This window comes from Eutrigla gurnardus (genome assembly GCF_963514095.1).
Source record: "Eutrigla gurnardus genome assembly, chromosome: 10".
NCBI classification, from domain to species: domain Eukaryota; kingdom Metazoa; phylum Chordata; class Actinopteri; order Perciformes; family Triglidae; genus Eutrigla; species Eutrigla gurnardus.
Genome location: NC_139924.1, coordinates 26,691,406 through 26,716,990, shown reverse-complemented (window position 1 = coordinate 26,716,990; position 25,585 = coordinate 26,691,406). Strand labels below are relative to the sequence as shown.

The 25,585-nt window shown below is 44.0% G+C and overlaps 2 protein-coding genes across 2 annotated transcripts in view; both read right to left on the bottom strand.

Moving 5' to 3' along the window:
• Positions 1-22,760, bottom strand: part of traf4a (tnf receptor-associated factor 4a) — a 31,104-nt gene extending 8,344 nt beyond the window's left edge. Inside the window, exons 1-2 of the mRNA XM_084019554.1 lie at positions 22,220-22,760; positions 1,206-1,257 (exon numbers count right to left, since the gene is read on the bottom strand). Coding sequence (XP_083875680.1) covers positions 1,206-1,257; positions 22,220-22,362 — 195 coding nt within the window. The 5' untranslated portion in view covers positions 22,363-22,760. The remainder of the gene's footprint in view (positions 1-1,205; positions 1,258-22,219) is intronic.
• Positions 22,761-23,328: 568 nt separating this feature from the next.
• Positions 23,329-25,585, bottom strand: part of nek8 (NIMA-related kinase 8) — a 73,458-nt gene continuing 71,201 nt past the window's right edge. The window contains exon 16 of the mRNA XM_084020311.1: positions 23,329-25,292. Coding sequence (XP_083876437.1) covers positions 25,267-25,292 — 26 coding nt within the window. The 3' untranslated portion in view covers positions 23,329-25,266. The remainder of the gene's footprint in view (positions 25,293-25,585) is intronic.

The window sequence follows — 25,585 nt, the reverse complement described above, 5'->3', positions numbered from 1 at the left end:
CAAAGGGGAGGAAAAAAAAAACTCATTGTTCCAGTCTTGGAATCTGCAGGGAGACGGCAATAATGACCTTTTAATAACTTAGTCCCAGGCAGATCAGAGGGGGGGGGTTAAGCTCTTTGGAGCTCCAACTTGGGGGTTTATTCTGTCTGGTTTAGCCATTGTTAGTCCCCCATGCTACAACTACTACTACCAGTACAGCAGCAGCAGCAGAATCCTTTAATGACTGAAACACTCTCATTCTGTGAGAGCCAGGTTGTGTTTGTGCAGCGAGGGCTACAATAACCCCACCTCCCATGACGGTGGACCACCAGGACGGTGTAATCTGCAGGCGACTGGGAGCCTTGGGTAAATAACAACGTCTGACAGGTGTGTGCCATGAGCACATCCTCCACCCTGCACCGCCAAACAGGCTAATTCAGTGCTAATGCTAACCAACTGCGTGGGAGAATTACATTACAGCGGGCGTTTCGGCGGAAGCCAAAAAGCTGCTCAAACACAGGGACGATCATAAACCGTTGGTTTGGGGTTTTAAGTCTCTCGTGCACAGTTCAGATTTAAGGTCTGATCCTTTTGTCTGACTCTCGCTCTGCGACCGGATAAATGGCCTGTGACAGATTCTCTGACTCGGAATGCAGTTAGTCACTACCTTTTTTTTTTTTTTAACCCTCCTCGGGCAAATCTGATTAACAGCCTCTAAAAAAACCCACAAAGCTTGCATTTAAATACAGTTTTATTTTCTTCTGGGGGAGATTTATTGAAGGGGAAAAACTTTTGGTGGAGATTCACTCGTAAAAATGTTCATTCCGACTTCAAGTCAAAGTCGGAATGCTTTTTTTGTGTTCTAGAGATTTGCATCTCATATCCAAACTTTATCTACAGGACTTTATTTATGTTGAACTCAAGTTTTTAGAGTTATTTTAGACTGGCAGTGCTCAACCAGGGGTCCGGAGTCCCCCAGGGGTCCTCCCGGGAGTTCTTTCCATTCTTTAATTCACTATAGAAGTGAGCCAAATCATAAGAATAAACACTTCCACAGTTAGTTCAACATCCAACAACCAGAATGGGTGTTAATGTGTATAAATGTCGGCGTCCTTGACATCCAAAAGGTTGAGAGCTGCTGCTGTAGACTTTAGAGAAGTCTTTTATAAGTGTAGTTATTAGAAAATGCTGAGTGATTGAACAGAAGTGAGTTGTGAGAGTCGTACCTTGGCATAGTCCAACGGCAGCTGGTCCTCGGGACACTTGAAGACGCCCTCGCTGCAACAAAAACAACAGGGAAATATAGTTTTAAGATTGGAATCACTCCAAATAAAAGATTACTGCAGACAAAAAGACAGTTTGCAAGCATCTCAACAAGGGGCAATCGGACATTTAAAGTCGTAACTCTGACCCTGACTGTGAGCTAAAAGCTACTTCTGGAGGAGCCTTTAGTTTTTACTGCGTCTCTTCAAACGCTCTCAGTATAAGAAGCTCTCTGATCCATCACACCGCGTGACGTACAAACACACTCACTCACACACTGAGCAATAAAGTCAGAATTTTGAGCTCCTGGCTGTAATGACACTGGATCTTTCATCCTCTCCCCTCGGAGGAAAAACGTCTGCACAGATTCTTTTTATTACAACGGAGAACAAAACATTTTATTTATAAAAACGTAAAAGTAGGTGATGACTTCCCAGCTGCTTTTATAGCTTCTTCCCAGAGTGATTGTTTCATTTCTGCCCTTGTTTTGCCGTCTAGATAACAATGAGGTTCAACAGACTTTCCCTGAGAATAAAGCTGGAGGCTTCGGCTTCACGCTCGAGGCTCCTCCTCAGGAAAAAACACAGGATTTGCTGATTCGCTTGTGCTCGAGTGAAAAGAGTGTTTTAAATTTTTATCCTCCAGCAGTTTAACCCAAAAACTTTATTTCTGGCACCCCACTCAGTTTCTTCACAGAGGAGCCCACACTGGCCTGGTTTCAGGGGCCAAATGATGGCTCATTAGGACGTGCCCACCCTGATGTCATCATGAAATATTCATTATAAATAATGGAGGGGGTGAGATGCTACACAAGAATCCAAGACATGCAGCTGCACAGCTAAAACAAAAACACATCCAGACACACAAAGGTTACTTTAAAAAAACCCAGGAAATCAATCGGGTGGCGGATCTCTGGAGATGTCAGCAGCGAAACTGTCTTTAATGACGCCTCCCTGCTGTTCCCGGATCAGAGATGCTCTCGTCTCATTACACAGCAAAATCATTTAAAAAATCATTACTTCCGGCTTCTCAGATTTGCTGCTCTTTTTGGTTTATGTGACAGAAAATGAACACATTTAGGTTTAAAAGGTGAACCCTCCGTATTAGCTGTATTCACTTTGAATGGCAAGACACACATCGGCTGGTTTACTACAGCGGTATGAACCCAAAATATATGATTTATCTGTGATTTCATTGCAATAAATGGACAAAAAAAGGATGCCAAAATAATTACATAATGACGATTTTTACGTTTTTTAAATGCTTGTTTTCTGAATGGAGTCTGGTTGATGCCAGGCTATGCTAACACTGTAGCTGCTCCATCAACACTTCCAAAACAGGTCATCCAGACATAAATAGGGTTCTGGTCCCACATAGTCCGGTCTCTGTACTAATGTGAGCCTCCATCGTGGATCTCTAACCTCTGTGACTGAAACTGCAGACAACAAAGATGCACAGAAATGCGTCACGAGCCCTGAAGCCTGTTCTGACCTCCTATGCAAAGAGGCCTCTCGTCACCACGACGACGCCTAAATCATGTTTAAACTAATTAAAGGGACAACGGCGTGCAGCACACAGTGGGTGTTTGTCTCCTGCCTCCTTTAATATGCCGTGTCACCTGACCGCGGCTGCCTGAGGGCGCAGCACATGTGACTCCGTCCCCCCGTCTACCCAGCTGCTATGAAACCAGGGAGGGGAGGGGGAGCAGAGGTTAGAGGGAGGGAGGGAGGTTAATGCATGACGAGACATCAGTAATTCTCCTCCATTAGGGTCACTGTGTCAGCAGGGAGCTGGAGAGCAATTAACAAGCCACAAAGGGCCGTAAAAAAGGGTCAATCGATGAGCGGCTCCAGTCGGCGTCTCACGTGCAGCGTGAAATCATTTACTGTACTCGCCGCCGCCGCCGAGGACAGAGAGCACCACGACCACAGCGAGAGGAGATGGGAAGCGACAGGATCTCAGCCCCGTACATGGGGTGGGGGTGGGGGGTTCGAGTACATGACGCACAGAGAGCCAGACAGGCGAAAAGAGCCGAGTCACAGACTGTCAGGATGATTCCTGAGAAGCTCCCGCAGCCACACATTCATGTGTTCGGCCACTCCTCTCGGTCGCTCCAGAGTCGAAGCTCGCTGCCGCTTTGTGACAAGCGCGTTAGCGAGCGGAGAGCGACGTCGGGCCGATGTGCAACGCGCCTCGATGACGTCCGTCCTCCAGGAGAGGCCGAGAGCAGCGTGACCGAAGGATAAGTGACTATCACAAATAGTCAGGGCGTCTCTGGGTGAATGCATCAGTTACAGATGTTGTCCGGCGTTCACGGAGATTAAAAACAAAAACAGAAAAAGCTGCAAATACATGAAAAAAGAAGCTTTAGCGTTTTTAGCCGTAGCTTCAAATGTTAGCATGGATTTATCTTAAAGTGACGGAACTTTCACCACATCCTGATTTGATTGAGTTAAATGTTTAACTTAATTTTCTTACTAGTTGATTTTACTTTTACTGCTGTTCAATTTATGTTTTATTAATGTTTTGTAAGGTGTCCTGAAAGGTGCCAACAAATAAAATGTACTATTATTATTATTATTATTATTATTATTATCATTATTATTATTATTATTAAGTCCCCCCTCCCAGGACTTCCTGCATGGCTGTACACTGCATTGCTTGTCGGTTGAATTGTCAGTTCATTTTGTTGTTGATCAATCGATTGATGAGCTCATCTTTTCCACTCCGATCAGTCATATGTAATAGTTATATTAATGGCTGAAAACAATGTTGATTATTGATTCTCTCAGATTCAAACATGCTAAATGTTTAGCTTCTCAAATATACAACATTTCCTCTTTTATGGTTAAAATATTAGGTTTTTTTGGGGGTGCAGATGTCGCCTCAGGCTTTATAACATCAGTTGGCATCATCGTTAGCTACAGCCCTTAATGCAGTCATTAAATGATGAATATAACATAAACATGTGGGAACAAGTCTGTCCCGACCACAGTTCACATCGTCGTCTGGGGGGGGAAACATCGCAATGGCGAGACGCCGATAAACAAGTGTTTCAGCGGCGCGTCGGGGGAGCAGCTTAAAACCCGACAGCAGACATAATACAATCACCTCATTAAAATTTCATCGCCTCCTTCTGTCTGCTGGAAGCTGGGAGACAGAGAGAGCATCGCGATCACGCTCAAGTCGCCTCAAATTCACTGTCACGCGACGGTCGGGAACACATTCGCCGCCTCTGCAGGTGAAAAGCACCCACCGGCATCTTGACGCCCCTCCTTCTCTCCAGATCTAGATTAAACAGCCTCCCATTCACCACCAGGACCGTCACAACATGCTTCGTCACTCAGGCAGACGGTGAGACGTACAAATCCCTCAGGTTTAATCTCACGGTGCAGGAGGAGGACGAGGAGGTGGTGGGGGTTTGTTTTCTGTGTGACAGCCTGCATGGCCACACAGAGGCGGCCATGTTTGGGTGACAGTAACCTTGAAAGCCAGCAGAGAGAGACTCCTGAGCAAACGTTCCCGGTGTTTGCCGTGGAGGTTGAGGGCAGGGCTGCCGAGACTCGCTGAACAAACTCAATCAAAAGGCCTTCGGAGAGTCAGCGGCGCATTAACGCTCTAAACAGACCTCGGTCACACAAGGTCTTTATCCTCAGAGAGCATCGAGGAGCCGATTGAACCGTCCGCTTTCATGCTGAACCGCCTTTTTATGGTTAGAAACGGGATTCATACACAAACTCAGACTTCTCCTCTCAGAGAAGTTGAAGAGGAAATGGGATTTTTTTTGTTTTATCGCAGATTGAGGTCCCATAATCCCCTCAAACCCATCTGGTTTTCAGCTTGTGTGACTCCTTTTCTCAACAATGAGGTGTTATTCTTCAGTTTCCCCTGATTTCTTCTTTCCCCGACTGAAAATATCTCATTTGACTGGAGCTTCTTCTCGGCTTCTGTGCTATATTTTTACACTTATGAGTTTTGGACTGTTGATTGGACCAACTGGACCCTGAGAATTTTTTTCACCAGCAGTTACAAGGTTTTTTTCTCTATTTTCTTACATTTTATAGAGAAATGAATTTGATTAATTGATCAAGTAAACCACCATTACTTGCGATTGTATAGTTGACATGTAAAAACACCACCCGACAAACAAATTCACCCAAACCGGCAAGATTAGTGATCTTCAGAGGCTGATGTTAGCTTCAGACAGAGCCAGGCTAGCTGTTTCCCTTGGATTCCAGTCTCTATGCTAAGCTAAGCTAGCCTACCATACACACCAATTCCACACTATACATTTACAGATATATATATACTAATAAAGTAGCTTATACTCAATGCAGTTTAGTGAAGAAAGAAATATAAATATAAATATGATCTGTGACTCCGTTGCTGCCACATTAATGATTCACACATCATTGTTCCCATCCTTCTCTGGAGTCGTTTCACTTACACTTTGTTGTAATTTCTCCCAAATGAAAATTGAGGATGTCTGTAAGTTTCTGTTGCTCAAATCAAACATTCAGAGGATAGAAACTCATTCAGTACGTGCTCCGTCACCTGTGTGTGGAGTTAATGTATACAAACTATCTGACAGTCCGACCTGGGAACAACTTGTTCTCACTACTACGACTTTAAAAAGCCAGCAGAAGCTGCACGACTCGCCGGATTAGCGCTCTAATGTGAGCCGACTGAAGTGACCCCTGAACGAGGTCGAGTGACGGGGGCCGAGGCCGGCTGCTGTTTCCACCTGTGAAACCCGAGATATACGCCCACAGAGCCGCTCCGCTCGCCCTCGGCTGACTCGGCCGCCGCATACGTCTGAAAAAGGGGGGCGGAGCCAGAGCGTGATGATGACACAACCGCCCCACAGGTGGATGGACGGCTCCTGGATTTAATACCTGCGGTTTGCTGGAGATTATATTGTGTTTAAGCCCCTCTGATGGTTGGAAGGCGATGCTGATGTTCATGATGTTACGTTTTTTTACTGTTGTCCTATCGGCACCCAGCGAAACGCTTCAGGACACGGACTGTAAATCCTCCAGTTTTATGGGCCGGTGTAACCCGCCGTGCTCCCGTCATTTTATTCAGATTTATAGAGGTCATCTCGCATGCTTCATCTTCTTCCAATATGCCGTGTCCTTTCTTTGCAAAGTACAAAATTCTGTCATTAATTACACACCATATTTCACCAAACAGATTATAATGAATATTAGTCGGATCGTTTAGAAATTTAACAAGCAGCTAATTAATGGAGCTCTCCGTCGTCAAATCTGCAGATTTGAGTGAAACGCGAGAATTTATTCGTCACGTGAATTCTGCAAACAAATTCTTGAATTGACTGTTTTTTAATAAAACCATGTATTTCAGGATGTTTGGTCCAGAATACGACACCTGTAAAATCCCACCCGACTGCCTCCGCCGGTCACTAACAGCCACCGGCAGCTGGTTCATTTGAAGCAACAATGGCTGACAGTCTGAAGGTCACGGTCATCAACAAGACAGAAATAAATCACGTCCGACTCGCTGTTAGACAACCCCTAAAAAGACAGGCGGAAAATGTTACGGTTTTCAACGGTGATTACGCACGTTCGTATAAATCAGCCGAACTTTAAGGCGCGAAGAGTTTAATAATTTGTTTTATGCTTCCGTGACCAGACGGATACTATATTATACTATATTATTTTGGTGTTGCTTTGCCAAAGCAGGAAAAAAAATGATGCAAGTGAAAGAAAGGCACTACTACGAGTGTGTGTGTGTGTGTGTGTGTGTGTGTGTGTGTGTGTGTCTGTGTGTGTGTGTGTGTGTGTGTGTGTGTGTGGGTGGATGTCTGGCCTCTTTCCCTGGCTTCATCATCGAGCCCCCACGTAACACTCACTGGGCCGAGATAGAAGAACCATTAAAAAAGGTGTTTTTATTACTAGTAATGCTGCAGACACAAACACAGCCATATTTTTGATGCTTGTGTTTCGTCTCGTTTGCATAACGTTGTAGCGCGGCGTCTCTTTAACGTGAACGGACCGGGACACCTGAGGCCACGTTATGCAACGGTATTCCTCTCTCCTTGCAGTTTCGCCTCGCTGACATTTGTGAGCTCGAGCCATCAGCGAGCGAGTTCACACGCGGCTGGAAAAGCGTCCGAGAAGGTCATCAAATCCTCAGTTTGTGTTTCCTTTAAATGTCAGCTTTCGCTGCGGCTCCGAGAGAAGATAAAGAGTAGCATCGCCGATGTTTTAAGGACTCTGACGGAGAGTATCTGCATTTCAACATTAAAACAAAAAAATTTAAGGGTCATCCTTCATTTAATTTTCTCATGATGGCAAAATCCCAGATAATCTCGTGACACAAACCATATTTTGGATTTATATTTATTCAGATTCTTCTTCAGATCTTTTTTTATTATTGATAATCTTGAGTCTTTACTTTGTACAACAACTTCCTTATTCCTTATCTTAATTGGGATTAATTTCCCATTCATGATAAGGGTACCTATAAATACATATAAAGGGCAAAATTATGATCGGGTCGTTATAGTATCTTCATTTCCGTGTGATCGTAAAAAAAAAAGTAGCTATAAGAGAAGCTGCCTATTTGAATTGTGTAAGCAATTAAAACGACTCATCGAATGCCATGATAGCAAAGAGAGAGGGAGAGGAAGGAAGGAAGGAAGGAAGGAAGGAAGGAAGGAAGGAAGGAAGGAAGGAAGGAAGGATGGATGGATGATGGGAGGGTCAGGAGGAGGAGGAGCGGCCATCTGCAGGCTGAGCACAAGCCTGCGAGTTGCCTTAATCCATCCTTAAGTGTGAGAGGAGGGGAGACGGCGCTGAGAAGTATTTATAATCCCTCGTACTGTCTCCCTCCATCAGTGTGATCGGGCGTTGACATGGAGTCTTTATCAGAGAGGGGAGGGTTTTACAACATGAAATGCTAAATCCAGCTCTTACAGCAAGCCGAGTCGTGCACTTCCTCTGTAACTCGCACCGACAATATTATGAATTATGGAGGCATATAGCTCCACGTTCTGGGAAATCAATTATTTGCTGTTTTTGCAGTTGAGATGATTGCGTCTCGTGTGTCTCGTCTCGTGGCGGGTTTTTCTTATTTTATTGCCTTACAACCTGGAATCAAATCAGGTTTTTATGTTGATTTATTTATTTTTTTTGTGTGTAATGGACCAACATAAAAAAAAATAGTAAAAATTGGTGAAGTGAAATCAAAACAAATGTTTTAAAGAATTAAAACAGCCCCTTTGCTAATAAATAATACATAATGAGGGAAATATAGTCGACCTGTGTGCAGTCTAAGTGTCACATGATCTGTCACATGATCACATGAGACAAACCGGCCAATAGAGGACCAGGATGGCCAGAAAAAAACATGTTTTAAGCCACTTATACACACACATAAAACAGCAAATATAATAGAATGTTGCAGGATCTTTTGTTTCCCGGTCAATTTCATCCCCCAGAGTATATGATGTCTGCAGGAAGTGACAGGAAAACACACCTTCACACTCAGATTCCACAACACTGCCTCCGTACCGTGTCTAGGTTGGTGGTCGAGAGAGAGACAGAGAGACAGAGAGAGAGAGAGAGAGAGAGAGAGAGAGAGAGAGAGACAGAGAGAGAGTCTGCTGGCCCATCAATCGTAATCGGGAGATGAGCTCACGCATGCAATGCAGTGAAGTCACCACACACACACACACACACACACACACACACACACACACACACACACACACACACACACACACACACACACACACACACACACACACACACACACACACACACACACAGAAAGGAGGGCTTGAAAGGAGAGTTTTATGTCTGATCTGAAGGGTGGTTTGGGGAGGGGCGGGGCCGCTTGGAGAGGACTGCAAACGGAGATCAATGAAAGTCCTGAGCTCTAACATGTCGCACATGTGAGAAGGACCCGCCGGTCTGTGAAAAAGAGTGCTAAAGGCTGCTTGTCAAGGTTTGCAGCAAGTGTGAAAAAAACCCCCAGTTTTTTTCACGCATATGCGAAATCACCAACTTCAGGCCCAAATGGAAGCAGTTACATTTTGCTATGAATTCCTTCCAGACACATGTGAATCTTAGCGCCTGCTTTAATCACAGACGGGCCGGTCTAATTTTAGCTCGGCTTCAAGGAGGACGGATTTCTGCTCAAAGAGGGAGACGATGTGCAGCGACGCTGCGACGGCAAACGCCACGCTAATCCCGTGGAATGCCACCGGACGGAGACGGCCAAGGCATCGCCTGGCCTATTAAAGAAAAGCTGCGCGCCAACTGTATGCATATGGCTGCTGGAGAGGCAGCACGAGACGCAGTCGCCTCCCTTTCCCCCCCTTCGAGAGGCTTTAATGAATCAGCTATTCAGGAGTCACAATCGTGGAGAAGCACAGCATGAAATCGCAGCACTAATACAGATTAAGTGTGGAAGCAGCAGCTCTGGGGCCCGTAAACTGGAGAACGCATTTTCAATCAGCATGTGAATGCTTCAATAATCACAATAATAATAAAAAGGTGTCATTCAGAAAACAGTGATATTCTGCAAGCTAGCTTAATTAGCTTAGCATAAAGACTTGACTTTCTCTGATTGGTTAGGATAGAAGCAGATAAATCATGACATCATAATGAGATTCACACATGATTTAAATGTCACAATCTTAAACAATGAAACCTCCACCAGTCGAGACAGGAGTGAGCTTTTAATGGAGTCCCTCAAAGTAATAAAGACAAAAAAATCAACCCTGACACAAAATCCCACGAGGTGTTTGTGTTAAAAAGCCATTGAAAAAAGGAGGTTTTCATGCTCCTTCGACCAATTAAGACGGCGAGTATGATGTCTTCCCATAGCGAGATTATTCACCAGCCCTCTCCCTAAATTATATATATATAAACAATGAAGAGGAATACGCCGATGGTGTGTTCGCTGGTCGTAACGGCTCATTATTCCCAAACAACGACGTCCCTTTTGCTCTTTTTTTGGGGTTCCTTTTTTTATTTTACAAGCTTAAAAAAACCCCCGCCGATCTCTGTTTCAGGCCGAGAGTGACAGTTTCCCTTTAAGGAGAACTCACTCTGCTGTTGGCCATCAGAGGAAAAGCATCAATCAGGGGCCACTTAGAGGTAAAGTTTCACCATTTAGCAGCACCTATAGACACATGAGCTCATGGCACCAGAGGAGGGAAGGGACGAGCTGCTGCTGCTGCTGCTGCTTTGCATGCCCGTAAATCATGAATCACGTTTTATAGCCATTCGTAAGCTCTTTTAGTTTGCTTGTTTATGGAGACGGCTCTCGACGCCAAAAAAAAAGGAGAAAAGGAGTTGTTTTTAATGCATGCAGAAAAGCTGACAGAAAGCGCCTTCGGAGAAACACTGCTCTCCCATCGCCTTGCAATTATAACTATTCTTTTACTGCGGAGTGATTGTCACCTCTTTGGAAATATGTGGAGCAAAAAGTGAGCTGTAAACAAGCCGAGAGGGAAAAAACGACATAATGCCAAGCAACCGCTTTAAAAAAAAAAAAGAGAAGGAAAAAAGCAGAAAAGCAAACCCATAATAAGTCATATCGGGTTCAGGAAGGCAGATTATCTCACCTCATTTCTGCATCGCAGCAACAGGTGGAGCGACGCAGATAATCCCTCCAACCAGTAAACTATCTTATGGACAACAGATCTTTTCATGAACATGCACCTGTTCAAAGAAAAGGACATGAAACACAGAAACCTGCGACCATGACGACAAGTGAACGGGTTCAGTCCACGTTACTTATATTATCCTATTTCAAATGCGTTAAATTGTGAGTTTGCATCCACCTGTTTTCATCATAGAGTGTATGAGAAGTGGACGTAGTCATGGCGACGCCACCCACTACGGTTTGGAAGCCTCGAGTTCAGCATTTTGGCTGTCACCATATTGGGTTTTTTGCAACCAGTGGAAGGAAGTGACCATATTTGGACTGTGGAGGAGGAATGGGTGGATCTGATAAACTGCACCTTACTGGATCTGGATCCATCTGGATTCTGGATCCATCTGGATTCTGGTGTGAAGCTGCTAACAAAGTTAGCTTCATAATTCAAGGTCAAGTTTACAGCTAAGTGTTAAAGTCATCATAGTAGCTAACTAGCATTGGTAGTGACCTGTCAATATGCAGGTAAGCCCCGCCCCCTAAAGCATCCCCTGCTTTCTGGTCTGGTGGACTCTAAATGGACCATAATGTACTAAATGAACATCATGCTGGATTGAAGAAGACTTGAAACTAGAGATTGAGACCATAAACTCATGTTTACAATGTTTACTGAGATAATACATCAAGAGAGAAGTAGGACCATTTTCTCATAGACTTCTATACAACCAGAGAGGAGTCGCCCCCTGGTGGCCAGCAGAGAGAAGTAGGACCATTTTCTCATAGACTTCTATACAACCAGAGAGGAGTCGCCCCCTGGTGGCCAGCAGAGAGAAGTAGGACCATTTTCTCATAGACTTCTATACAACCAGAGAGGAGTCGCCCCCTGGTGGCCAGCAGAGAGAATGCAAGTTTAAGGCACTTCAGCATTGACTTCACTTCTCAGAACCGGATGTGCCCAACTCCTCATATTCACATAACAATAACAAATGGAAATGTGCATTAATTTGCGTTCCCTTCTGCTGATTCTCAGTAAAAATTGCACCACATTTGACTCGTGTCCGCTCGGCATGTAACCGTCCACCATCATTGCTCTTTCGGCGGGTCGGTGTTGACGCCACGCTAGAGTCAAACCGCTGCCAACAACAGAGAGCGAGTCATTAACCAGCAGCCTTTTTTCTTTCTCCTGCCCTTCATAGATAAGTACTCAAACACACCTCTCCAGCTGACTGGCTGTGTGTACGTGAGATAGCAGATGTGGGTAAACCTTTATCAGCTCCACTGTGGGAGTTATTTCAGTCCTTTTCCCACAAGAAGAAGAAGAAGAAGAGAAAAGTGCAACCGGGACACAATCATTAACTAGTTGGAGGTGGAGTAAAACCGAAAATGTTTGTAAATGTGCCGAGCATAGAACGTCTATAAGGAAGTGGTCGTCATGGTGACGTCATCCAGTGGTTCGTGAGTTCAGCATTTAAAGGCACTTCAGCATGAGCTTCACGCCTGGTGTCGACGCACAATGACTCATTGATTGAAGTTCTTGAATCACTCGAACTTTGCCACCGAAGACAAAACAGAGAATGACGATTTGGATTTCCCCTCGTCAAAGTCTGACCTGCCTCGCCGTGATCGGACGTCCATGAGTCACTCCTCTTCCTCCTCGACGCTGCTCACCTTTAAAAAATAAAAAACCCCAGCCTTTGCTAATTCCCCCTCAGACATTATATAATGTGAATTTATCCTTTGGAGTACCGATTCGGGGCCGCTGAGGTGTGCACATCAGTGGCAGTGACAATTTTAGGTCCTGTGCTTTTGTGTCCATGGTAACTGGGAGGGAAGGTGAGGGCTTTTTTTTTTAAGGTGTGTGAACACACGCATAGACACAGACACATGCACTTATTCACAAAAAAAGAAAATCACTGCCCGCTGCGGCTACAATCAGCTGTTATGATCTCAGATATGGCTCCTGCCCCCCCTATCAGATTCGGTGAAGACTAGACCTACATGTAGATTAAAGCAACACAGAAAAGCCGCCCCCGGCCTGAACATGCCCTCCTCTTCGTCTCCTGCAGTTGTCCACTTTTCTCTGCTCGCAATGTCTTTGTTCAGCGAGGCGAGGTGCTGACGTCAAAACGCCTCCTTTGTTTAAAAAAAAAAAAAAAAAAAAGAAACAACGCATCGGCTGCATTGTTCGTCTAGCGTGAAGTCTCCTACCTGCCCTTGTTGCCGGGAGCAACAATGAGATAAATGACAAGATTTTTCAATCAGTGCATAAAAGTACAGAGAGAGGGGGGGAAGCAAAGAAGAAAAAAGAAGATGTCACACATTCCTCTTAGGAATAAATGATTTCTTTACTGTAAAAGCTGCTAAATTTAGTATTTGTAAAAAATATGCAAATCGATAAAACAATGATTCGTTAATCACCACAAACCCGTGCAATTTCCTCCGCCGGTGTTCAGAGGAAGTCTAGAAAACTAAAAAAAGCGCTCCTTCACCCTCGACCTGGCGTCCCATCTGGACGTGCACCTGACAGAGCGACTTCCTGCGGGGAGCGGGAGTTCACGGGGATCAATAGCCGGCCTGTGCGGCGGGAGGAAGACGAGGCTTCAGAGCATTAACGTGTTGACATATGTGAGAATGAGCAACACAAGGGAGTGAGTGTCCTCGCCGGAGTCATTGAGCTGTTTGGTTAAAGGACCTCCACGGTAAACAGCCAAAGCTTGATGGGAGAGGAAGGTGGAAGAGAGTCTTGGCAGGAAGTAAGGCCGAGGAGGAGGAGGAGGAGGAGGAGGAGGAGGGGGGGCAGTGACCTTAACCTCCACGGAAGGAGGAGGGGGGCTGTGGATAAACCACTATAATTCAGAGTGTGTTCAAGTCAAGTGAAGGTCTTAACTGCTCCGCCGACACCTGTTGGCCTCCACAGAGGAGCCTTTCACTGAGGACAGGTGCCTCGGCGGCGAGACGCCCACTTCCACCGCGCTCGCCGCTCCGCTCCCAGCTGCTCGCCGCTCAGATTCCTCACAACCGCTGCAGCCGCCATGCAGCCCGGCAGCGGAGGCAACTCCCCGATATACGGCCAAACCTCGGCCTGCAGCGTCTCATATTCTGGAGGATAAACTGGGGAAAGCTGTGTATAGAAATAAAAACATGTGTCTCAATCTAAGCTAAATGTTGGACGTGTTTGTTTAAGTTGCACTTCTTTGAATAATAACATGACCAGGCATGGGACGATATGGAAATTCATAATATTATCCTGGTTATCATCAAAATATGCTTTAAACTCTTCTTCTACTATGACTTCAACATACTGGAATAACATCCTTTTTAGTGAAAAAAAAGAAAAGAAATCATCACCATTCATTTAACTTCCCGTTTTTCAATAGAATTTGAGTCAAATTCCAGAGAAAATGAATTCAATCATTTCATGGATTCATTTTCTTATTAAAGTGGGAGCGGTAATTGTTGGTTGGGCTAGAAAACAAACAAATATTTCCATAATTTAATAAGTTGAAACTCAATTAACCAATTAATCATTTAAAATGTGACGTCTTCAAATAGCTTGTTTTGTTCCCGAACAACAGACCAAAACCTAAAAAAAAAAAACACGTTGGACAAAGAAGAACAAGTCAGAGAAGTTCAGTTTGAAGAATGACTTAAAAGAGTTAATTGATAATCAAAGTAGCTGCAGATTAATTCTGACCCGAATCTGAAGAAGGCTTCCTGCTGGAATGGATTCTGTGGGAGCTGAACATGTGTGTTGCTGTACGCATATTATCAGCTAGCTGGTTCACTGACCTGTGCACAAGACAAACAGATTGGAGAAGGCTGGCGGCGAGGGGGGGGGGGATGAAATGGTTTCTCAGTGCCTCAAATATCTGCAGTCCAACACCCACACTTCCAGAAACCCTTCTGGAGGGGCTGGCAGGTTTTTTGTGGGAACAGGCGGACAACAACGTGAACGTGTTATAAACACACCTTTATCTGCTGCATAGCACGCATACCCGGACACGTGTACGCACTAGCCATGCTTGTCAGATCTGGGCCAACTGGCTGCGGTCCAGCAGCAGCAGCAGAGGCAGGGCCGGGTCCGGGTCTGGGTCTAGGTCTGGCGGTTAGGGCCCCAGCATGCTGGCTGTGTATGGGGGGCAAGGTGCTTCACTGCATAGCTGGAATGTTTCTGCTTATGGGCCCCAAAAAAAGGCTGAGAGATTAATTTAAAAAGGAGGAGGAGGGCAAGTCCAGGCATGTTTATAACTGGCAGGTTGCATTCAAAATGCTGCTGCTCACTTCCTGTCATGTTTCTGGGATATTAGTATCATCATATTATAAGTTGTTCACATCTTTGCAAGAAAAAAACAAAACGTGAACAGTTTAATTATTACCCAAACTGTCTCTAAAAAGTGTTTTGGTGACTAAAAATGTAATAATTCTTTGCACTTTTGCTTAAAAAGACGTCCAAAACTGAAACTATCTGACTCTTGAAAGAATAAAATAAAAGTTCTTCTTCCTTTGCTCAATTTAATACACTTAAATACAAAAGATGCTGACGAATGTTCCGACTCTTCTTGTGCTTCTTTCACCAATAATTGAATCCAACTAACTGAATGTCAACATATTAGTGCCCGTGGTCTTACTTATTAAGTGAATAATCTTGTCACGTCTAGTTTTCCCTTCAAATAAAGATAATCTGTCTGATAATCTTGCTTCTTGTGCAGCCATGTTCCCAGATCTCAGCAGCTAACGTGGTCGAGTTTGTCCGATATTAAAGCCAAAGCTACAAAGTTAACGTAGCATTAATATACATTTACATTTAGGTCATTTAGCAGACGCTTTTGTCCAAAGTGACTTACATTAAGTAATATAGCAGCAAACATCTATTTGCTGTGTAAAGATAAAGAGGAATAATGTCAATGGCGTGGCTCTCCCTCTGTGTGTGTTGTTATCTGAGCTTCTCCTTCTCCAGAAAACAACAAAAGCCCAGAGCTACAATATTTCTTCTCCACTGAGAGTGATTCAGGTGTGTGGAAGTTGAGTCACGGCTTTTATGACTTTCTGGGAAACCACAAATTGCCTTTTCAACTAAACTTCCACATCGTTGTCGGAGGGAGAAATACACGACGTGTGGTCGCTTGATTCGGACGAACAGTCTCGGTTCACGTAGAAGTCAAGAGGCTTCGCAGCATTTAGGATGTATTTCTGTCTGGAAAGTCAAATAAACGTTCAGAAGCTCAAAGAAGTCACTTTGAGTCACGAGTGCCTCGCTGTCGTTTCTTTACGTTTAAAACAGCTGTCAAAAAAAAAAAACCTCTGCAGCTGCGTTGAACGGTCTCTCAGCGATATCACAGCGGATCATATCATACGAGCTTCCTCCCGGGGGACTCGCCGCAAATGACCTGATCCTGAATCTGGTGTGTGTGTGTGTGTGTGTGTGTGTGTGTGTGTGTGTGAGAGAGAGAGAGAGAGAGTTTCTTCTGCAAAACGTCCAACAAGGAAAGCCTCGTTTGAGTTTCTTTACTTGTGTAAACGAGTTGGACCGTCTGAGATAATCTAACCTCTCTGGTGTTTAGACAAAGAGAGAAGGATTGTGGGTAAAGAAGACGCTCCCAGCAGAGCTCATCTTTTTCTTCATGCGTTCTAAACGCGGGGTAATTGCTGGCTATCCGATGTCAACATCAATTTCCTTACACCCGTAAAACACTGTGATTTTGGGTTTGCGTCCTGCTGTTTGTTTGGATTTCCTCTTTAGCTCGGGAGCAGCGACTTTGATGTGCATCATTGTTCATACTTGAGCAAAACTTTTTGGTTTTTACATCATTTTTCTTTCAGTTTAAAAAACAATTCATAACGGGTGAAAAGTTGCTGCTTTTTTCTCTGTTTTACGTCATCGTAAACGGAATATCTTAATAAAATAATAATAATACAAGTCTTTTTAAATGACTTTCTGATTTCTTATAGAGAAGAAAATAAATCAGTGAAATTGAAATTTTTTTCAATAAATCAGAATGTGCTTCAGCATCTTTTTAATTCATCATGATTTTTTAATGAATGTTTATGTTCTTGACTGCAGTACTTCTTGTTTATTCTTTGTGAACACCAAGGCAAACTCCTTGTATGTGAAAACATATTTAATGTAATAAACTCTGATTCAGGAAGAATATTTTAAAGCAGCGGGAGTTCAACTTTATCATTGGTTTCAAAGTCCACGAGTGAGGCGACGTGTAAAGTTCATTCCGCTGCAATAAGAGGAACGGAGTGGGCGACACAACTTTCCAGGTACCGGAGGTGAAGTAGTGCTGCTGTATCTCCTCCCAGAGTGTTTACCGCTTCCAGCTCCGTCAGCCCGAGTACATCAGCGCTCTGAGAGGCCTTCACAGAACCCCGGAGGGCTTTCACTCAGCCAAACACAACGTCTCTGTGTGCAGTTCACTGACCACCAGGATGGGACATCACAACACCCCCCACTCACATATCCGAACTCTCCGGATCTGGACCCGGGGATGCCTGTGCAGCCCGTGGACACCTGCAGGGGAGTGTGAATGTCTCTGTGATGGGACTGAAGGACGGCGACGGTAATGAACACACAGTCATTCATCAGCCATCCGTGGCACCGCTCCATTCAGATACAGATACCCACTGAGCACACAAAGCCCCAGCTGCCTGGAGTGGCAGACTTACACACAACACTGGGCACCAATGCAACACAGCTCCATTTAGACCCCCTTAAAAAAAAAAAACAACCTCTATACATCCACTCTGCACGGCTGCACGCACAATGGACACAAGTGGATTCATCGTGTGCTTAAAGGAGAGAATGATTATCACATGTTGACGGAGTCAAGCGCCTTTTCAGATTTTTATGGCGCTGCTATTTTCTCGCCGAAGCGACCTCATCGCCCTTTTAAACGGTTAATACATCACTTTTTCCTAAAGCTTCACGCATCATTTATTAATCCAAATAACTTTGACCGTTGCCAAGTTGTGAAAGAGGCGTTTATCCTCCTTCAGCAGACATGTTCCTTTTTAGATGTACGGTCAATGTGAAGCTACAGTTAGCTTAGCATAAAAGACTGGACTCAAGAGGGAAAATGCTATCCTAGCTTCCTCTGGTGGTAATAACATTATTATTCAGATTTCATTTTGGACAGAGCCGGGCTAGCTGTTTCCCCCCGTTTCCAGTCTTTATGCTAAGCTAAGCTAACTGGCTGCATATAGTACAAACATGTGTTACTGCAGACTTTATGGCTTATTTAGAATAAGTACTTATGAGAGGATTACCAACAGCGACAGCGACTACTTTAATGAGAACATTCACTTCATTTTCTTGGTTTAATATCGATGTTAATTTCATATCATGGGTTTTTGGACAAAACTAGACTAATCCGTGAACCAATTGGATTTATTGGAAATTTGCCTCGTTAGTTGCTTCCCCGATTGATTAATTTGACGATTAGAGCGATTGGTTAGATCTGATAAACCTTCATCTTCGAGTAGTCGACTCTAGTTGCCCACACATTCAAAATCAGACAGCCTGCTGCTGCTGGAGGAGAAGATGTGCAGGACTTCTGATGTTGGCGGGAACATTCAGACGATGACGGCGTGGGAGAGCGAGGGAGAGCGAGGGAGAGCGAGTATCACCTGCATGAAACACTGTGCTACAAACAGAAGATGTGTCAAAGTTAAAGTGAATCATTCCAAAAAGAACCCCCCCTCCCCCTCCCAGGCTTTTAGACGGTGAATAATAGAGTCGTGAAAACACATAAATGCTCATATTCGCCCACTCCGGAGTTCCTCGTGACTCGTCAGCAGTTTGCAGCGCTGCGTGGACGGAGAAGCTCCCCGAGCCGAAACCAACCAATTAAACGACAGCGGCACGGCAGCGTTCCCACGGAGACGCCGCTGTCACATCAGTGGGCTGACGAGCCATGAGGACTGGCATGTGTGAGGGCTACTGTGTTACCATGAAGAGTCCATGCCCTCTTATTGAAGGGGCAGTGGTGCTAAAAACAAAAAGGGTCAGCATGCACTCGGTTGCTGAAGCATGTGACTTGATTGTGAGGAGCGTTAAGACCCCCCCCTCGGGGCCGGGGGCCGACCTCGAGCACTGTGAAGTGTTTCAACATTCCTCCAGGGCCGGAAACACAGGCCATTAGCATCACATGCTAACCACGCCGTCGGACGACGGCAAATTAACAACAATCCGCGGCGTTTTTTCCTCGAGAGCCTCTCGGGGGAAGTTTATTTTGAAAAGCTTTGAAGTGTAAAATGCAGGATTAACCCTTTTATTGGGGAACACTTTAGCGTTGATAAGCGGTGTATACATGTTGAATAAAATTGGTTTTAAGCAGAAATATATGTGATTATTAATGTATGAGTCAACAACCATAACTCCTGTGGTGAAGCACACGAGTGGAGGCTTTTACAATACAATACAATACAGTAAAATAATACATTTCTATGTTATATCTGCATTTTATATTACTACGACCCTTATTAATGAGTTATAACATACAGGCTTGATCATTATTAGCATTTATAAATGACTTATTAACAGCTTTCACTGCAGACTTTGCTGATTAAAACTCTTAATTAATGATAAGTAACACTCTTAAACTACAGTTTATGGTTAAAACATGTATTATGACGTATTAAACATAAATCATCTTGTATAACTCATATACATTAATTAACAATTATATCTGCTTAAAACCACATCAAAGTGCGTTATGAATAATTTGTTGTTAGTTAATGTGCCGATGAGTCATATCGAGGACCGACTCACGAAAAAAGACGCGTGCGGTCGCTGAAAGCGGCCTCGGACTGGCACGCTTTGTTAATTAAAGAGGTGACAGAGGAGTGTGTGTGTGTGTGTGTGTGTGTGTGTGTGTGTGTGTGTGTGTGTGTGTTTGTCATGGGACTTCCTGAGAAGTGGAGCAGGAAGTCTGATTTAAAGAAGATTACTCGGCATATCTGGGAAACAAAGCAACGATTATGTGATCTATCTATCTACTCCATCCATCCATCCATCCATCCCCATTGTAGGTGTCTACATGGAGGTAAGTTCCATGCAGATTATTATATTATATTACATATTATGTATAAAAGGTCCCAGATGTGACGTTCCATCTTTCTCCAGGTCAGACAGGTAAGACTCACATCTGCACCCGAGATCCCAAACCAAACAGTGACTCAACAAAACGGGAAACTTTTCGTGACTTTCAGTCCGTCTGTGGGAGAGAGCACGATAAAAAAAAGGGAGTAAAACTTGGGAGGAGGGAGGCGGAGGAGGACGAGGCAGACAAAAGCGCCGGGCCGAACTCATTGATCGGCAATGAGCTGTTCCTCCCTCGCTCTCTTTGTTCATCCCGGTTTCTGCTTCTCGACCAGATGGAAGCGTCTAGTGAGGAAGAGGAGGACTCGAGGAGCATGACACAGCAGCTCATTCACATCCCCGTCAGCCGGCGCAAGGAAAAGCTGATATCTCACAATCAAAAATATAGATAGGCGTCTTTCCCGACAGAGAGTGTTTCTTTCCAAAGAAGAAGTTTTATTTGCTTGTGAGAGTTCTCCCTCGGGGGCGTCGTCAAGTTTCATCAAGTCAAAACTGAAGATGTTTTTGTTTTCAGGGCTGGTTACATTTAAATGTGTGCAACCAGAATAAAACTGCAGACGGCTCAGATTTGATTTGACTCGTCACTAGAAAACACCAGCACGCCGAAAACTAAACCACGACGCTGACTTTAACGATTAACCTGCAACGTTCGGCCACATCTGAGTCTCCCTGTTTCTGTTAGTCACTGATGCACATCTGCAACACAATGATGTGCTCGTCAACCTGCATGAGAAACTATGAACTCACATAAACCAGATCTGGTGAGCATCTTTCAATCAATACCACGATAAAATCCCCCCCAAAACAACTTTCACGGTCAAATCGTCAACGTTTTAACTTGAAAATGTCCAAAAATAATGAGAAAACGTCGTCATCGTGACATCATGACATCATGTGTCTGAGCAACAGTCTAAAACCCCCAAAGATATGCATATTTAGGGAAAAATAACGATTCGTAGATAATTTTTCTGTTACAGTATGAACATAATTTCAATGTTCAATGAAAAGATGCACTAAAATCATCATCAGAGCTGAAATAATTAGTTTTGCTGGATGATTTTGTTTGATTGAATATCTTTGATTGATGATCCAACGTCACCTGGAGCTCTTTTCTTCATTTCTTGCTAAATTCATCGTGATCGGGATAATTATGAATATATTCGTACAGTACAGGAAACATAAGCACGTGTAGGTCTTAATATTATGCAGGGAGACTTTATGATTCATGATCATCTTATCTGAGATCATTTTATCGTCTTTCACGACAAAAAGATGCATTCATTTGAAGAGTTTTAAGCGTATTTTGATGAGGATGAACTGTTCGCATGACATCATACTCACATACATACATGAATATTTCCTAATTTGCCTCCAGAAAGAGCTCCTTGGCTTCAACACAAGACGTATGTGTTCAAACTACAACAAAGAGTTTTTTTAATAACACCCAACAACTAATCATTCATGCGTTCTTTGTCCAAGACGTTTCTGACGAGCATGAATCTGCAGATTAAAACCGTCGTAATCAGTTTGTGTGTTCGGACACCTTCAAAGATAAAACAAAGGCCTTCTCTCTGCACGTCTCCTCACACAGACTTCAGTGTTGAGCAGATTAGGAGGAGGTGAAGGGGTTTGTCAGACACTGCTGACCTATGACCTCCAACTGACACCAATGAAGGAATCCGTCTAATCCTGGACTCAGGGCGCACACACACACACACACACACACACACACACACACACACACACACACACACACACACACACACACACACAGAGAGAGAGAGACTCGGCCACCCTCAGGCCAAAAACCCAGACAGGATGGGGGTTCATGGACCTTCTGCAGGACACAAACATCCCCGACTTGAAATATATTAACGCTAAATCACTTAAAGATGTAATTAGTAATAATAAAAATAATCTACATAATCTGCATGGCTCGGTAGGAAAAGAATCTACCTGTCCTACAACAAAAAAAAACACCTGCATGGCTGCTCCAGAACCTGGACGCATGACATGAGCCCACCTGGACCTGAACCAGGAGGTGTTCACCGTGTTGTCACAATGACTGGCATGAAATACTCACACTAACGTGAAAAAGAAAAAAGGAAAAGGTGAGGACACACCTACACATCCCTTTATTTACTGTTGCTCGACCGAAACTGGAGCTCGTGTCTCAGTATCGCCCGCGGAGAGAGAGGTGGATCTCTCCCAGACGACAACACGTAAAAACACACTGCAGCTCACCTCAGGAATTCTTGCAGACAGGTGTCACAGAACCGATGCCCACAGGTAGACACTTGGACCGGCTCCCGCATCGCCTTGCTGCAGAGCGGACACTGGAAGCGTCTCTTTGGCTTCTCCAGAAACTTGTAATCAAACCCGGGCATCGCTGCAGCAGATTTCTCGGCCTTCAGCTGCACGTTAGAAATGCATGTAAATACAAAAAGGGGGGTTTGAATGTCCGATGTGATCCGTTACGTCCCCCCCCCTGTTTCCCCTCCTCTCCTCCTCTGCAAGCTATTTAGCTGCGCGGCTGTTCAAGCCGATGAGGGCTTCATAGCACGTCCCCTTCCGCCGCCGACCGATCGGGATCGAGGAGGCGAGTCCTCCCCGGTGGTTTTCCTCCTCCGGGAGCAGAAAAGAGCCGCACTTCCCCGCAGAAAAGACGGTCCTGAAAGCACGTTTTTTTTTCTTTCTTTCTTGCAGCTCGGGGTTAAATGGCCCTCTTCTCCTTCTTCTCCTTCTCCTTCGTCTCCTTCCTCCTCCTCCTCCTCCTCGGTGGATGCAGTGCTGACAGACTGAGCACAATGCACAACCCCTCCGTCTGTTTAGGTGCACCGAGCCCCGCCTCCTCCTCCACGCAGGAGGAGTCAAGAAGCTGAACGCACCATTTTATCCCTCTCATCTCTCATTACGGGCCTTAAATTGGGGCTTTTTGTGTTTTTATTTTGTGTGTGTGTGTGTGGCTGCTGATGAAGCACGCTGTTTGATTTCCGTGCCTGTATTTTAATATTAATGCTATAATTATTATTATTTTTATGTCAGATTATATGTGTAATAGTGGCACGCAGACTGACCCTGGCTTTAGAAATAATACAACAATATAATCAGATGTGAGGAAGGTTTGTTGTTGATGTTTAAGTCAAATAAATAGAAAAAGAAATTGACCTAATAAAGCAGCAGTCAGAGGTGACAGACGCCCTCTGGTGGTAGAGCACGCACACGCACGCACGCACACGCACACACACACACACACACACACACACACACACACACACACACACACACACAATAAAATGGTGTTTTTCAGTGTAGGTCATGTTTAAATTCCACATTTAATACATAATAAAAAAATAAAACCTGACTTTAATTGTTGCATAAAAGAATTTGACGTGATCTTATGGCAGCAGAAATAAAGAGCACATGCGTTTATAATTATTCTTTTCACCTGCTGTATTGCCACCGGATTACATCATCATTACATCATCATACAAGACAACAATGTCAACGATCCACTTCTTCAATTAGCAATAATTACTTCAAAAAATAGGTGATTTCTTATCAAAAAACCGGTAGAAAAAAATAATCATTTACAGTATAACTGTAATATATTAGAATATAATAATCGACTGAAAAATACATTAAGTGAGAATATTGGGACTGTGGAGGCAGAATAAAAACAAAGGCAATCAGAGATCCAGCTTCATCATATAATTTGTATAAAACCATCTTCTCATATGTGATTTATCACAGGTTACACATTTCATTTCTGTTTAATACTTCATAAAGTCGTTTTTTTGTGACGATAAAAGCTTTAATACTAGAAAAATGTAGATAAAAACATCACAAATACTGTGTGCAATTGGGTATTTCCTTTTTAAGGTACTTTAACTCCATCTCAGAGCCAAACGTTGTACTTTTTACTTTGCAACGTTAATTTGGCAGCAATTTAGCGATGACCATATTAATGAATCACTAACTATAATCCAGATAATATAATATATATTATTCTGAAATGGGACATTCTGCATAATGAGTGCTTTAAAGATATTAAAAGCTGCACTGGTAACAGAGTATATATATATATATATATACACTGTGGTATTGCTACTTTTACTTCAGTAAAAGGTACTTCTTCCCCTTCGTTTGTAGTAAACGGTCTCATCTTATAAATACAAACCTGTGTGACATCACTCCTTATTACTATATTGTGCACTTTATTCACATTTGTTGTAAAGGTCAGAGTGCGACATTTACGCCCCAAAAGATGAATATTGTCCACGGATATAAGAAACGTATGATCACCGTTAACCTTGTCCATATCTTTGGCTTTACTTTGGTTTTTGTCTTTATTGATATTTTTAATATCGGTGCTTTGACTGCTGCACAGCGATTCCCCCTCGGGATCAATAAAGTTCCATCTCCTCTCATATTACACCTCTTTCTGCTAGCAATCAATGCAATTAAACACATTTCATGGATACGATGAAGGAACCGACCCAGTGGCCTAATGGATAAGGCATCAGCCTCCGGAGCTGGGGATTGTGGGTTCAAGTCCCACCTGGGTCGTGAGACTTTGTCTTTCCTGAAGTATCTATCTATCTAAATAAATGTCTACGTCTCCCTGTTGTAAAGGGAGGAGTGAACGAGGAGGATAGTCATTAAGGCTTGAAGACGTTGAGTCGGCTGAACAACACGTCGTTATCCGGTTTGAACGCTGCCATTCAGATACAAATGTGTTTCAGGGACTAATCCAATAAAGCACAGCGGTGAGATGGACATGAATGCGTTTTTGGTTCATTCGACTGATGACGCTCAAGTGGCTTTCTCTGTTTTCGTTTCACCGCATTGTGTCGTTTCATTCACAGGTGGCTTAAGAGAGCTCAAACCAGTTTGGCTTTTTAGTGGCCTTTATCATGCAAACTGCACAGGAGAGGAGACAAAAGCTCGCCGCACGAAAGCTGCCTAATGACTTCCTGTCGTCCATCTTTGGGTAAACAGCGTTGCCACATTCATTGAACTAACCTGTTGAGAGCCGCACCTGCTGCAACGCACCGGGTTTGACCTTTTTCAGGCGTTTTTCTGCTGCGTGAGATCAAACATTTAGTCCCGGAGAGAGAGAAAAGAAATCAAGACGGAGAGGAAGAGCAAGTGAGAATCCCAAGGCAGCAGCTGCAGCGTCAAAGGGAATCTTTCAGCTGCAGCAAAGGCCTCTGGGAGGAGATATATTCAGAGGAAGCTTCACCTCGTGCCACCGCCGGGCTTCAGGGCGGCGATTCGTTTTTTAGGAATCATCTCGGGACAGGTTCCTCTAAAGCTGGAACACGAGGGAGGAAGGGACAGAAGGGGGAGACATTAGTGAGGGCTGAAATTAATAGTCCTATCACTCATCTGGACTGATGCTCGGAGAAATCCACAAAGTTTAAGATGCCCCTTTGGACATTTATTTACGTTAATGAGGCCGATGGTGGCTGATGGTTAATTAAACATCAATACCAGCTTGTTTACATTTCCCGCCACCCAAAAAAAATAAGATCCTCCCGTTTACGTGGCTGCACAGTTTGACATTTATGTTGTTTTATCTCTTTTATAAAGTCATTACATTAACAT